This window comes from Nylanderia fulva, unplaced genomic scaffold (assembly GCF_048542155.1).
Source record: "Nylanderia fulva isolate GAGA-0341 unplaced genomic scaffold, ASM4854215v1 Scaffold177, whole genome shotgun sequence".
In the NCBI taxonomy this organism is placed as follows: Eukaryota; Metazoa; Arthropoda; class Insecta; order Hymenoptera; family Formicidae; genus Nylanderia; species Nylanderia fulva.
In genome coordinates this window covers 186199-201746 of record NW_028190023.1, presented here as the reverse complement: position 1 = coordinate 201746, position 15548 = coordinate 186199, and the positions used below count along the sequence as shown (strand labels likewise).

Here is a 15548-nt window from a genome sequence, read left to right as displayed (position 1 = left end):
ATAAGTACAATTATAATTTTACATCTAATTATAAATTTCAATTTAAATGTTAATATTAATCCCAATGTTTTGTTAATATTCATATCCAATGTTTCTGTTATTATTAATCCAATATTTGTACTACATATTTACATAATTAGCAATATATATTTAAATATTCAAATTTTCTAATTTTAATTATATTAAAATACATATATTAAGCATACATACATATACATAATTTTATGTATTCTTATTATATTATAGACAAAGTAATGTACCAATAAAGGTATAATAAATAATTAGAATATTGAAAAAAAATATATATATATGTATATAAAACGATATTAATATATTATCAATTTAGCAAAGATTAATGATTTTTTTAAATTGATGTATCATTAATATAAGATTAATTTTGATTTTTGAGTGCGGATACATGAAAGAATTATTAATTTAACAAATTAAGCAATATTATTAATAATGTTCTTTATTGAAAATATAATTAATTAACATTAACATCATATAAATTATAATTAATAACATTAAAATTAACTATTTAACATTAAATTATTATAACACACTAAAATTAACTGTTTAACATTAAATTATTATGATATATTAAGTTATTATAACATACTTTAAAATTTTTAATATCTCTCTCTCTCTCTCTCTCTCTCTCTCTTATAAAGATTTAAATAATTTAAAATAAATAATACATTAACATATTTAATTACTTAAAAACTACAAGAAACTTTATTTGGCACTTCTAATTTATTTTCGTCACCCTTCCTCTTCATAATTACTTTCGATCCAAGTAAAACTTCCATAAGAGACATTTTTCTTCCTTCGATGCATTTTATATCCGTTATTTTTTCAACATCTAGATAGAAGATGTCATCTATAAAATAAATTTGTAACATTAATAGAAATAATAAATATATACTTTCGTTTTTAAAATTAAAATTTTTTAATTATTTACTTGTAATTTTCAAGTATCCTTTTATTTCAATTTCTTGCCCTTTCTCGAATTCATTATTATTGTCATAATCATTTATTTTTATTTCCAATTTATAAATTCCATTTGTAATAGAACCATAACCGAAGGATTTAGAATTATTTGATGATGATACGTTAAAATTTGTTTTAATAAATTCATGTATAACTAAAAAAATATATTAATATTGTCTTATTTTATGTAACAATTTAAAATAATAATAATAAATTTTTAAGGCGTTTAAGAAAGAAATTCGATTACATTTGTCGGAAGTATTATGGGGTTCGAAATCCATTGACAAAAATAGATTACAGCAAATGGATTGTTAACATTAGTAATTATCGCGTTCCGGATTCAGTTATGAATTTTTTGAGTTTGGGTGACAAGTTTGGCGTGCCCATTTTTAGAAATAATAAAAACGATAGGAAAATCTCGGTTTTGGAAAACATAAAAAATATAGAAGCAAATTATAGAAAGTTTCCTAAGGATAACATCGACAATGTGAGATTTTCAGTAGCGAGCTCAGTACAAAAATTTTTAAGTAAACAAAAGCATGTGAGTCATATTGATAGTTACATTTTTAATAGATACGCTTATTGTTCAAAATTTTTGAAATCTAATAGTAACATTTTCGTAACAAAAGCCGATAAGGGCCAAGTCACAGTATTGATGAATCGGACTGATTATGTGGGGAAAATGAATTGTTTACTGAAAGATGTTTCCACTTATAAACCACTTAATAAAAATCCATTAAACGCTCTCAACGCAAAGATCACAACTTTATTAAAATCTTGGTTGGATAATGGACTCATAGATGATTCAATTTACAAACAATTGAGATGTACTAATGGCAATTTGCCTCGTGCCTATGGTTTACCTAAGATCCATAAAGTAGGTTACCCTCTTCGTATCATAATTTCAACGTTGGGAAGTCCGGTTTATTACATTGCATCTTATTTAGGTGAGATTTTACAAAATGCAGTCAAGAAACCTCGATCTCACATTAAGGATAGTTGGTCCTTTGTTGAAATTATTAAAGATAAAAACATTGATGACGATCATGTCATGATTTCGTTGGACGTGACTTCGCTTTTTACTAACACACAAAAATATATATAATCCGTGGGAATTAATAAAAGCAGCAATAGAAAACCGTTGGGATAATATCTCACAATTTACTTCATTTAACATTGCACAGTTTTTACATGCTATTGACACGGTCATGCGCTCGACTAGTTTTGTTTTCGATGGAAAATTTTACGAGCAGGTTTTCGGTTCGCCTATGGGGTCTCCTTTGTCTCCAATTCTGTCTGATATGGTTATGGACGATTTGGAATCATATTGTTTGCGTCAATTGGATTTTGAGCCCTATTGTTATTTCAGATATGTTGATGACATTTTTTCAATTATTCCGAAATGTAAAGTGGAGGATATGCTTACGATTTTTAATAGTTTTCACACTCGACTAAAGTTTACGTTTGAATTGGAGAACAATTGTTCCTTAAGTTTTTTAGACACAAGCGTTATGCGAGTTAATGGCAAATTGACGACTGACTGGTTCCGTAAGCCTACGTTTTCAGGCCGTTATATAAATTTTCTTTCGAACCATCCGATGCGTTATAAAATTAGTGTGATCACAAGCCTCGTGGACAGGGCTATTTTACTCGCTGACCCTATGATTCACGAGAAAAACATCATCTTAGTCAAACGAATTCTTCGTAACAATTGTTACCCGTTAACAGTCATAAACAAAATTGTTAACAGGAGACTTAGAGCGATTAAATTTGGCGGTAATTTTGGTGCGTCTAATCGAGATAAATTTGATACACGAAATGTTATAGTGTTGCCGTATATTAGAGATTTGAGCGAAAATATTACTCGTTGCATAAACAAAAATGGAATCGGTGTAGTATATACCGTTCCAAAAAAATTAGACACTTTGATAAAAAGAGGAAAAGATAGTATTGATAACTTAAAAAGAACCGATGTCGTCTATAAGATCGAATGCGCGAATTGCGACTCTACATATATTGGACAAACAAAGCGACATTTAGAAACACGTATTAAGGAACATAAAAATAACATTAAAAAAGACACGACATCACACTCAGTTGTTAGTTTGCATCGGACTTGTAACGATCATGAGTTCCGTTGGGATTCTCCTGTGATTCTGCATCAAGAAAAACAAACGAGAAAAAGAGAAATAGCAGAAATGTTCTATATAAAAAACCAAAGAAAAAGCATTAATTTACAAAAAGATACGGAGAATTTCAGTGGGATTTATGATCGCGTTCTTGAAGCTATTTAATATATTATATTGTCATATGTTACATATTTATTTATTTATTTATTTATTTATCTATTTATTTGACTTTGTATTGACGGTTTAAAAATTGCGAAAGACACAGTACTTTGGTTTTCTATTTCCTCAACGCGTAGTGACTAAGTTTCCTGCTAACAGTCAACATCTATTTATTTCGTGCTTACTTCTGTCAGTTATACATTGTTCATCAAAACAATGGTTAATTTTGTCGGGGGTTTGCTGTAAATATGATTTATTGTATTAATCTGGTATGTAAACATATATATTTTTGTAAATCTATAATTATTTGTATGATTAAGCGCATTAAGAGTATATTTATATGTATATAATTGTTTATAGATTACTTGAAAAGGGCTGCAATGACAGCCGAAACGTTGTAAATTAAACTAATTATTTAAAATAAATTATTGCCAGTCTGGTCGACTTTAAAATTGGAGGAGAGTTTTTCATTATTTATTACTGGCGACTCTTAAGGATTATCATTTAATAATAATAAATGTATGTTATTACTTAATAATAAAATATCGATTATTGTGAATAAATTTTTCATTTTTTAAAAACATATTTAATCATAATATAATATCATATAATAATATATATTTCTTACGCGTATATAGCTATTTAAATATTCAGGAATTTCTTCAAACTTTATTAATTTTGGCTTTGCTATATTAATTGTTGCTTTTATATCAAAAGCACCTAAAGTATTGATTACGGTGTGTGACTGAATTACAAGTTCATACGGAACAGTTCCGTGATTAAATTCTGGGAATTTTATTTTTTTGGCTTTAGCACCATCAATGTGAATTATCTTTAAAATATGACAATTTGAAATTATTAATTAAATAACAACTTAGTACTAATAATAAATCTTGTCGAATTAACATCTTATTTGTATATAAATATTATTTTTTATCAAATAAAAATTATTATAATAAAATTATTCCAAGTATAATTAATGTAACAAAACATAAATGTAAATAAATAATATATTAATTACTCGGTTTGGTTGCAAATTAAATTCTATTTGCTCAATTTCCTTATTCTAGGCAATCATTTGGATTTGATGCCGGCTATTATTATTTACAATAAACTTTAATAATTTATATTGTTGAGTCTTGCCAACAAATTTAGGTCCTTCTATTTCATCAATAAAACCAATAATTTCACTGAAATATTTTTTTTCGAAAAATTTAACATAAATAAAATTAATCATTTTATCCATGGTTAAATCATATTTACAGTAATACCCTTTATATGTCACAGTCACAATAATTTTCTACATTATTTGATATTAATTTTACTACATATTTAATTATATTTTGTCAATTCTAATCTATATATGTAGATATTACGTAGAAATGAGAAATTAAATTTAACTGTCCCAAAATCAATATTAACTGATTTATAAAAATCAACAACAGATGACAAATTATGTTATTTTTGTAAATGTATAAATTTCGTATAGTAAGAATTAAGAATAAATATAAAAACTTACACAGTTGAATCTTCAAACTGTATCGTTTCTAATATTTCATCAGATACGAACTGTATTATTTCCTCTTCATTGTTATGATTTATAATTGTAATTTCTTTTCCACTTTTTGTCGAAACATTAGTATTTTCAATAATATTGTTATGTTTTAAAATTGAAATGTCCTCTTTTTTTTTTAAATATCTTCATTTTTAGATATACTATGAATATAAATATATAAAATGTTACTAAATTAATAATAATAATTATAGTTATGATCATAAAACGATTATTAATTATTAGTAATAATCAATGACATAAGAATTAAATAATAACATATAATAAATTTTGTTATAAAATGAATTAACCTAATGAAATTTAAATAATTAAACATTAATAAATGAATGTTTATATCACACATAATTATACAAAATTTAAAAAATTTTTTAAGTAAATTAAATGATTAAATTCAAAATTATTGAAGAAAAGATATTCATGTTATAATAAATAATGAAAAAGCTTACCTAATCGATTTATTGAAGCGTGTTAATTCCTCCGTTTCTTCTAATTTTGAATATTTCAGTTTATTATCTAAAATTAATTTATATAATATCAATAATAAGTATATAATATTATATATACAAATATATGTTATGTAAATAAGAAAATATTTTTTTAATACATTTTAGTTATGAATATTTAATATATATATATATATATATATATATATATATATATATACCTTGTTTAATTTTTTTAGACATGTTATGTATTCTCGCAATATCTCGAATGTATTGTTGCCTTTTTATCGTGATGCCGATTGGTTGTTGGTTGTCGAGCATTTCGTGCACTATGACTTGCTTCACTTGTATCCTCGTATGTTGGTTATATGATACGACTGTCAAACTGTCATTCTGGCTGCGTATATGTGATAGTGCGTGTAAGTTAAGAAAAAAAAATACAGAGAATAAAATACATCATATATATAAATATATAAAAGATAGTGTAAGTTTAAAAAAAAAATACAGAGAAAGAAGAAAATAGGAAAGTATGTATATAGTATAATATATTATATACATTTCTATTTTAATCGTTATGTAGTAATTTTACAACCTCTCTATTATATATTTTCTATTTTGTCTATATTTATATATATATTATAAAATCTATTTTTATATATTTTTTATTATATATTTTCTCTATTATCTATATTTATATATTATAAAATCTACCTTTTTATGGAAATATTTAGACATTCTTGAATAGTAGTATTTTACAATTTCATACCATTGTAACGATCATGTGCTATAAATTATATTGTATATAATAGAAAGAAAGAAAGTGACGGAGATTAATCGAGAGAAAGAGAGAAAGGAAAAAGAAGGACCATAAAAAAGAAAAAGAAAGAGAAAGAAGAGAAAAGAGGATTCGGAAAAAATACAGAAAGAGAAAAACAAAAGGAAGGAAGAAGGAAATATGCAATATTAGGTAAATAAATTTATTTTTTATAAATTTAATAAGTGTATATTGATGCGGAATGCACTGATTAAATTAATTTTGATCGGGAATAGAGGAAAAAGGGGTTGATTGTTAACAGCTGAGAGTATGGTTAAAAAAAGGTTTATTCGATCTTTCACAAAAAACTAAAGTTGTCGATCTTTCACAAAAAAAACTAAAGTTTCGAGTTCGAATTAAACACACTTGGCGAACGGTGGACAAAAATTTTAACGAGAACGGACGGACATCTTGTGCTTGATCGTAATTGCTGCGCGCGTACTCGACGGAAATCTTCTCGCGATAATTTTTACAAAGATCGCAGCGATCAAGAGCCGAACGCGGATGCGCGATGCACCGTTCGCGAAATCGAGGTCTCTGAGAGTCTCCGGAACACTGTAATGTCGGAGCACGTGGTGATACATGCGGTCGTAATTGCAGCCGAACTATGCATGTATTTCACAAATAAAACTGAAATAATGGAAAATATCGCTTGCACAATATTCTACAAATTTTTGCCGATGACCGGCGAAAAATAATCACTTTCGTAACTCGAAGGATTATGTGAACCACGCGTGATACGAATCTCCAATAACGAGGCAATGTGTTAATACACTGAGAGCCGGAACAAGAAGAAGGAACGGGAAACGAGGAAGGATATTAGCGACTCAGATAGGCATGATCGGGGGTGCGCGACAGATCCTAATCGACACACCGCGCACTTGAGTTGGCGAAAAAGGACCGCGAATGCGAATTGCAAAGAGGTGTGAGAAGGATCGGCTACGCGCTATGCCTCGGTCGCGTGGAAATTCGTGATTCGCTAATGCGACGATTTATGGTTCTCAATATATTTAATCGCGCGACATTTAAACTTTTCGCGGAGACTCTCAATTATTTTCAACGGTTCCGGAACATACCGCCCGTCTCGAATGATTTTATTCGAAGTAAAGACTATAACGCTTACAATTTATGACTAGAACGCTTACAATACGAATATGGAAAGTTTTTTTTTTTCACAACAAATGGTGCAGTACAATAATTTTTGAACATTATTACTTAAGTCTAATCGGAATCGGTGCCGCCCGCCATGCCGGAACTTTGATCGCTTGAAGTATTGATATCGATCGGAAGAAAACATAATTTTACAATTGGACGCTTATACTGTGAACGCGTGGTGCGCACGGTAACGACGCGAACGAGTCCGTCGTTGCCGGGATGACATTCGATGATACGTCCGAGCTCCCAGTGAGACGGAGGAGCAAGTGCGTTCCGCAAGAGAACGATTCGGCCTACAGTCGCAAGTCGTTGCGCAATTTTCCATTTTGGCCGCTGCTGCAACGTTAATAAGTAGTCGTTTGACCATGATTTCCAAAATTTTTCTGTAATATGTTGCAACAATTGCCAGCGGGAAAGACGAGTTTCGTTAAGATCGAGAACGCTTGGCTGTGGCGCAGCTAAGATGGGTCCCCCGATGAGGAAGTGTCCCGGTGTTAATACATGATAATCATCGATATTTTCGGACACAGACCCAATAGGTCTCGAGTTAAGACACGCTTCGATACGACAAAGAACAGTATTTAATTCTTCAAATGTGAGCGTATGTGAGCCGATACAGCGCTTTAAATGGTATTTGACGCTGCGTACAGCAGCTTCCCATAATCCACCGAAGTGGGGAGCGGAAGGAGGCACGAAATGCCAGTTTATTCCGTCGGTCGAAAGCGTATTTTGCAAATCCGAATTTTTTAAAGCCTGCGCGATTGCGAGTTTAAGTTCGCGATCGGCACCTTGGAATGTGGTTCTATTATCCGAATAAATCGATGCAGGGTATCCGCGACAAGAAACGAAACGATTTAATGTGGCGAGAAAAGCGTCTGAAGAGTAGTCGCTAACGAGCTCGAGATGGATCGCCTTTGTCGTCATACAAACGAACACGGCAATATAGGCTTTATGCGCTTTATGACCTCGTCCACGAGAGGTTCGTACAAGAATTGGACCGGCATAATCGACACCGGCATGTTCGAATGCTCGAGCTGAGCGATTTACTCTTACATTCGGAAGATCGCCCATGAGCTCGTTAGGAATCTGAGCCCTTTCTCGTGTACATGATACACATTTGTAGAGTACAGCGCGAACCAGAGATCGTGCTCGCAGAATCCAAAATTTCTCTCGGATCCGAGCTAATGTTAATTGAGATCCAGCGTGCAACATTCGTCGGTGGGTGTCCATGATGATCATCCTGAGGCATGGTCCTTTAGGACAATCGGATTGCGAACGGCGCTTTGTAAGGTGGCGTTCCTTAGCCTGCCACCGACTCGAATTATTTGATCATTATCGAGATAAGGATTTAATGAAAGCAGTGTGCTAGATTTCTTGATTGGAGTTGCCGTACTGAGTGCTGATATCTCGCTATGAAACAATTTTGATTGAATGTAACGAATCCAAAAGATTTCAGCGGACTTAATTTCAATCGGATTTAGGTAGATCGGAGCTCTAGGGTTTTGTATCTTCAGATTGAGATTGATATGTCGAGAGCGGGAATTCGTTACGAATCGATAGATGTATGCAGTTATTCGAAGGAGTTTGTGCCATGACGAATAACGTTGTGATAGGTCCCACGATGCGACAACGGATGTAGTGAGCGATTGTGGTTGCGCGCGTTGCTCGCTTAGCGCGTGGGGATCGAAATCCGAGTCAGATTTTGGCCAATAATCGGAAGATTTAATAAGCCAATCGGGACCTGACCACCATTGAAGGTTTGTGGCAAGGTCGTCGAGAGAGATCCCGCGCGATGCGCAGTCGGCAGGATTTTCCTTTGTTGGGACATGACGCCATGGAATGTCCGGAAGTAGCGTGTGAATATCGGCTACTCTATTCGCTATAAATGTCTTCCATGTAGTAGAAGGTCGGCTCAGCCAGGCAAGAGTAATTGTGGAATCGGTCCAACAATAAACATTTACCTCACGAAAGTCGAGAGCTTCGCGAATGAAATGAATGAGCCGTGCGAGTAATTGAGCTGCAGATAACTCGAGTCGCGGAACACTCATTACTTTGACAGGAGCGACTTTTGATTTTGCGGCAAGAAGATTGACCGAGACCATTCCATCCACCGTGACAACGCGAATGTACACCGCTGCAGCGTATGCTTTGGTAGATGCATCCGAGAATCCATGCAACTCTAGATGCAATACGTGATGGCCGAGTTGAATCCAGCGTGGAATCATCACCTCTTCTAGATGTTTAAGATGAGTATGATACTGCTGCCAGGCTTCAAGCAAATTCGGCGGAGCGACTTCGTCCCAATCACATTTAGCGATCCAAAGTCGTTGCATCAAAATTTTGGCGCGAATAATCACTGGAGTTGCCCATCCAAGTGGATCAAAGAATTTGGCGATGTCGGATAAAATTCTTCTTTTGGTGTTGCCAGGAGGCCCTGTAATCGTAATGGTAAATTTGAAGATGTCGCGATCTGGTTGCCAAGTAAGACCGAGAATTTTCAAGCTCTCATCTTCGTTTAGATCTCGGCTTTGAGCGAGACCGTGGTCGGTATCTTCGATCTCGTCAAGGAGTTCGGACACGTTGCTTGCCCATTTTCGTAGCGTGAATCCACCTCTTTTGAGAAGAAAAACAATCTGCTCGCGAGTTTGACGAGCGAGAACCTTGTCGTCGGCGCCGAAGATAAAGTCGTCGACGTACATTTGACGATCAATAACGGATGTGGCTAATGGAAATGAAGAGCCTTCATCTATGGCGAGTTGATTCATGACCTTCAAAGCTAAGTACGGAGCTGAAGTCATGCCGTACGTTACGGTACAGAGACGATACTCCTCCACTTAATGTGTTGGAGATGGCCGCCAGAAGATGCGCTGGAAATCACGATCGCGAGGATCGACTTGAATTTGGCGATACATTTTTGCCACGTCGGCGGAATAAACGTATCGAAATGTGCGCCAACGCAAAATCACTGCAGCAAGGTCCTTTTGAAGTTTAGGGCCCGGATATAAATGATCATTCAATGACGTACCGTTTGAGGTTCGACTTGAAGCGTTGAAAACGATACGTATTCGCGTTGTTAAGCTGTTAGCGCGGAATACGGCATGGTGCGGAATATGTACGATTTGATTCGAGTCGATTAATTGTTCGATTTCTGAGACGCGTTGCATGTGTCTCAGATCATAATATTCTTTTAAAAAATTATGATATTCCAACGATTTCGATGAATCCGTTTTAATGCGGCTTTCCGTGCGAAGGTAACTCTAAAGCGCGGAATGTCGAGATTCTCCAATGTTGAGTGGAGGTCCGTGTTTAAATGGAAGTCTGACGATATAGCGACCTTTAGAATTTCGAGAGTGTGTCGAATTAAAATGGTCGTCGCATGCCTTTTCTTCACTAGTTATTTTCGATGAAGCTTCTTCGATTTCCCAAAATCGGCGGAGAGTTTGATTGAGATCATCCGTAACAGAGCAATGATGTACTCCAATGGACGACTGCGAGAGCGGTCTGAGTTGCGCTATAGGTCCGGATATGATCCAGCCTAGCGCGGTATTTTGAGCGATCGGTTCGTCAACCGCGCCTTTTCGAACGCCGTCGAGGATGAGTGACCCGAAAAGATCCGCTCCGATAATTATTTCTATTGGATCTGATCCTGCGGGATCGGGATCAGCTAACGAAAGGCCATTCAAATGCGGCCATTGCTCTGGAATGTCGAGACGGTTTGGCAAATATCGAGTTAACGATTTTAAAATTAACGCGGTGGTTCGATAAACCGGAGTGTCCGCGTTGCTGGGAGTTATCGTTAGATGAACGGCATGTCGAACGTTTGTCTGCGTTTCGCCGATACCTGTTACCCTAACAGCGGTATTTAATTTCGGAAGTCTTAATGACTGCACTAAATTTTCGGTTATAAAGGATGACGCAGATCCTTGATCGATGAGCGCTCGGGCCCATTGGAATCGACCGTGCATTGAATGCACGCGAACGCGAGCAGTTGCAAGGAGAATGTGACGCGCTGTTACAGCTTTCGCAACGATATGCGAGGAAACGTCACTTGTCGAGATGACGGAATTTGTTGACGCGGGAGACGATGACGCTTGAACAGCTGATTTCGGAGCGTCAAAAAAATGTAAAAGCGTGTGATGCCTTTTGTGACATTCTTTACACGAGCGGGTACTCGGGCATTCTTTCGCTTGATGCTTCGAACTGAGACAATTAAGGCAACGCTTGCCGTTACGAATAATTTCGTATCGCTGAGTCGGCGTTTTTCTGAGGAACGCGGTACATTGATATAACAAATGATTCGATTCGCACACGGGACACGAAAGTTTCGTGGCGCTTGTTGTATGCGAAATGACAGCCCTTTGTTTTAATTTCGCGTTTGATTTATCGCTTTGTTTATCGAGTGTCGAAGCGATCGGTACAAGGGCGTCGAGAGCGCGAATACGAGAATCCAAGAACGCGCTAATTTCGTCAAACGTAGGATAGACGGTTGTTTTTCCTAACTTCAATTCCCACGCTTCGCGCGAGGATTTGTCGAGTCTTTGTGTGATAATATAAACAAAAATATCGCTCCAGTGTTCGACCGGACGAGACAAATTTTTTAACGCGGCAATTGCGGCAGTGAATTTGCTCTGTAGAGCTCGAAGTTCGGTCGCCGATTTCGCCGTAACATTGGGCAGTGTAAATAAGCGATGTATATACGAATTGATTAGCCGACGCTCGTTTTCAAAATTGGACGAAAGAATCGTCCACGCTACAGCAAAATTATCAGAAGTAATCGTTAAATGTTCGATCGCGGTGAGCGCTTCGCCTTTTAGACACGAGAATAAATGATGCAATTTTTGTACGTTAGACAGGCTTTTTTCTTTTATAATCATCGATTGAAAACGATCGCGGAAGCTCTCCCATTTGTCGAACGATCCATCGAAGACCGGCAATGTGACCTTCGGTAGGTTGAGTGTCGTATGAGACTGACATTCGTGCAAATGACTTACGTTAGCTGCAGGATGAACTGATGATTTGGAGAGTTCATGTACAACCTCTGCGAAATAATCCAACGCTGTCTCGTAGGCTTCTTCGCACTCGTCAAATTCGTGATCTGAGAAGTAGGGGTGCGTGGTCTTCTCCTTGGAGTCAGCGGAAGCGTGTAATTTGGCATCTAATTTTGAGCACTGTTCGAATTTTTCTTTTAATGTTTTCATGCGATTTTTCGTCACTGCATAGGTCATTTTAGCTTGACCTAACTTTTTAAAATTAGATATCGCACGAATAACTGAGCTCATTTTTGTAGACTGTTCGTGCATCAATTCTTCGAAGGATTCCAATTTACACAGGTTTTTTATTGCACCACTACGCGATAATCGAACGAGTTCGCTACTGAACGCGTAGCACCAACACAGCTGTTAACAGTCAAAAAAGGCAAAAAACCTCAGTCCCGATCCGGCTCGAAGGACCAGAAATGATGCGGAATGCACTGATTAAATTAATTTTGATCGGGAATAGAGGAAGAAGGGGTTGATTGTTAACAGCTGAGAGTATGGTTAAAAAAAGGTTTATTCGATCTTTCACAAAAAACTAAAGTTGTCGATCTTTCACAAAAAAAACTAAAGTTACGAGTTCGAATTAAACACACTTGGCGAACGGTGGACAAAAATTTTAACGAGAACGGACGGACATCTTGTGCTTGATCGTAATTGCTGCGCGCGTACTCGACGGAAATCTTCTCGCGATAATTTTTACAAAGATCGCAGCGATCAAGAGCCGAACGCGGATGCGCGATGCACCGTTCGCGAAATCGAGGTCTCTGAGAGTCTCCGGAACACTGTAATGTCGGAGCACGTGGTGATACATGCGGTCGTAATTGCAGCCGAACTATGCATGTATTTCACAAATAAAACTGAAATAATGGAAAATATCGCTTGCACAATATTCTACAAATTTTTGCCGATGACCGGCGGAAAATAATCGCTTTCGTGACTCGAAGGATTATGTGAACCACGCGTGATACGAATCTCCAATAACGAGGCAATGTGTTAATACACTGAGAGCCGGAACAAGAAGAAGGAACGGGAAACGAGGAAGGATATTAGCGACTCAGATAGGCATGATCGGGGGTGCGCGACAGATCCTAATCGATACACCGCGCACTTAAGTTGGCGAAAAAGGACCGCGAATGCGAATTGCAAAGAGGTGTGAGAAGGATCGGCTACGCGCTATGCCTCGGTCGCGTGGAAATTCGTGATTCGCTAATGCGACGATTTATGGTTTTCAATATATTTAATCGCGCGACATTTAAACTTTTCGCGGAGACTCTCAATTATTTTCAACGGTTCCGGAACATATATATATATATATATATATATATATATATTTATATTTATATGGGGTATTTCATACCATACACAAATCGACCATTTTTTTATTTGCTTCATTTTTTTGTTTTTGCACTTATTGAAAGTAGTTTCCATGATTTTTTTAGATTTTTATCTCTATTCATACTTGAGTTATGAATTTCTAAAAGAAATTCCAAAAAATAAAATTAAAAATTTTCAAATATTTATTACTCTAAGAAGAATAAAGATGTTGCTATTGAAAAGGTGATCATTTTTTTTATTTTTGAATTATTTTTTAAAAAAAATATTGAAAAAATTTTCAAAAATAATTTAATAATCAACCACTATGCTCACAATAAAGTTCAGTTCGAGCCATTTAATTTCATATATATTTGTTATCTATCATCATATATATTTGTTGTCTATCTCTTTTAATTTAAAAGTTAAAAGGGGGTTGCCACATCTAGGTGGGACACGCTGTGTGTGTGTGTGTGTGTGTGTGTGTGCGCGTGTGTGTGTGCGTGTGCGTGAGCGTGTGCGTGTCGTCTGCGTGTACGTGTGTGTGTGTGTGTGTGTGGTGTGGTGTGGTGTGGTGTATAATATACAGGGTGAATAAAAAAAAACCGGGACCCTGAAATATCTCAAAAAATATAAGTTTTATGAAAAAATGTTTCAGATAAAAGTTATAAGGTTTAAAAAGATCTATTTACTGAACCAAAACATTCAGTTTAAAACTTTTAAAACATTCAGTTTTTGATAATTTTATCTTAATACTTTTATACACAAAATAAGGATGAATATATATATATATATATATATATATATATATGCATATATATTATCAATAATGTAAAGGAAATATGTGGCAACATTGGCAACGTTATTCACGGTTAAGCTCAAATTATTTTTAAATGCATCTTTTTAACTATTGTCTAAAACACTTTTTTAAATGCATAGTTTATGAGATATCATTTTTAGATTTTTGTGATACTTTATATATGCGTGCGTACGTGCGTGTGTGTATGCAATGTTAATTTATTTTACTTAAAAAATACAATTAATTATTTTCAAAAGAAAACATTTTCGGGAAAAAGGTTTTGTATAAAATTTTCATGATTTCGAAAAAGAGATAATGTCATTAATTTGACTTTAAATAGTTGTTGGGAAGTCATTTTTAATTTTTTAAATGAAACTATTTTGCATTTTGTTATAGTTCACCTCGAGAGCCTTTCAAAGTACTATAACAAAAGTATATATTCTTTACTATAATATAATATATATTGTTATTAAGCAATTTTTGAATTACAAAACTTGAAAATGTTTTACAAAATATTTATCAAATCCTGGAAACTTTCACTTTTATAATTTGAACAGTATTTAATGGAAAAGTATTTTATCAGTGTTTTGGAAAACTTTCGAGGTAAACTATAATTTAATAAAAAATGTTTTATTTAAAAAATTGAACGTAATTTTTATATAATCTTTAAATGAATTAATCACACTGTCTTACGTCCCCCTCAAAGATAAAACTTATACAAAATATTTTTTCTTAAATTGTTTTATTTTTAAGATAAGCAACTGTATTTTTAAAAATAATAGGTCTAAAATAATAACCCGTATATATAAAATTAATATGTATATGTAAACGTTTTTATTTACAGTTAAAACGAACGAAATATAAGAAAAATATAAGAAAGAGGAGGAAGAAAAAGAGAGAAGAAGAAAGAAAACGAAGAATATATAAATAAAAAGGAACTGAAATAAAAATAAAAAAATATTAATTACAATTAATAAATAATTTTGGTGAAATTTCATACAAGATCCAATTCGCATATATCTTGACTTCCGTTAAAGTCATATAAAATTTTACAAAATTGTTTTTACTCAGAAATTCAGCTGCAAATAAAAACTGTTATTTTTATAAGAGTTTAACTACATTTTTTGTATACATTAAAA

The 15548-nt window shown here is 34.2% G+C and overlaps 2 protein-coding genes and 1 pseudogene across 2 annotated transcripts; all 3 read right to left on the bottom strand.

Annotated features, from left to right (window-relative positions):
* Window positions 1–641: 641 nt before the first annotated feature.
* On the bottom strand, window positions 642–8282 carry LOC146723674 (uncharacterized; annotated as a pseudogene).
* A 216-nt stretch (window positions 8283–8498) lies between these two features.
* LOC146723673 (uncharacterized) lies at window positions 8499–10061 on the bottom strand. The gene has a single exon (XM_085481364.1). The coding sequence runs from the start codon at window positions 10059–10061 to the stop codon at window positions 8499–8501; it is 1563 nt and encodes a 520-aa protein (XP_085337490.1).
* A 459-nt stretch (window positions 10062–10520) lies between these two features.
* On the bottom strand, window positions 10521–12488 carry LOC114935445 (uncharacterized). The gene has a single exon (XM_029308291.2). The coding sequence runs from the start codon at window positions 12486–12488 to the stop codon at window positions 10521–10523; it is 1968 nt and encodes a 655-aa protein (XP_029164124.2).
* Window positions 12489–15548: the final 3060 nt, after the last annotated feature.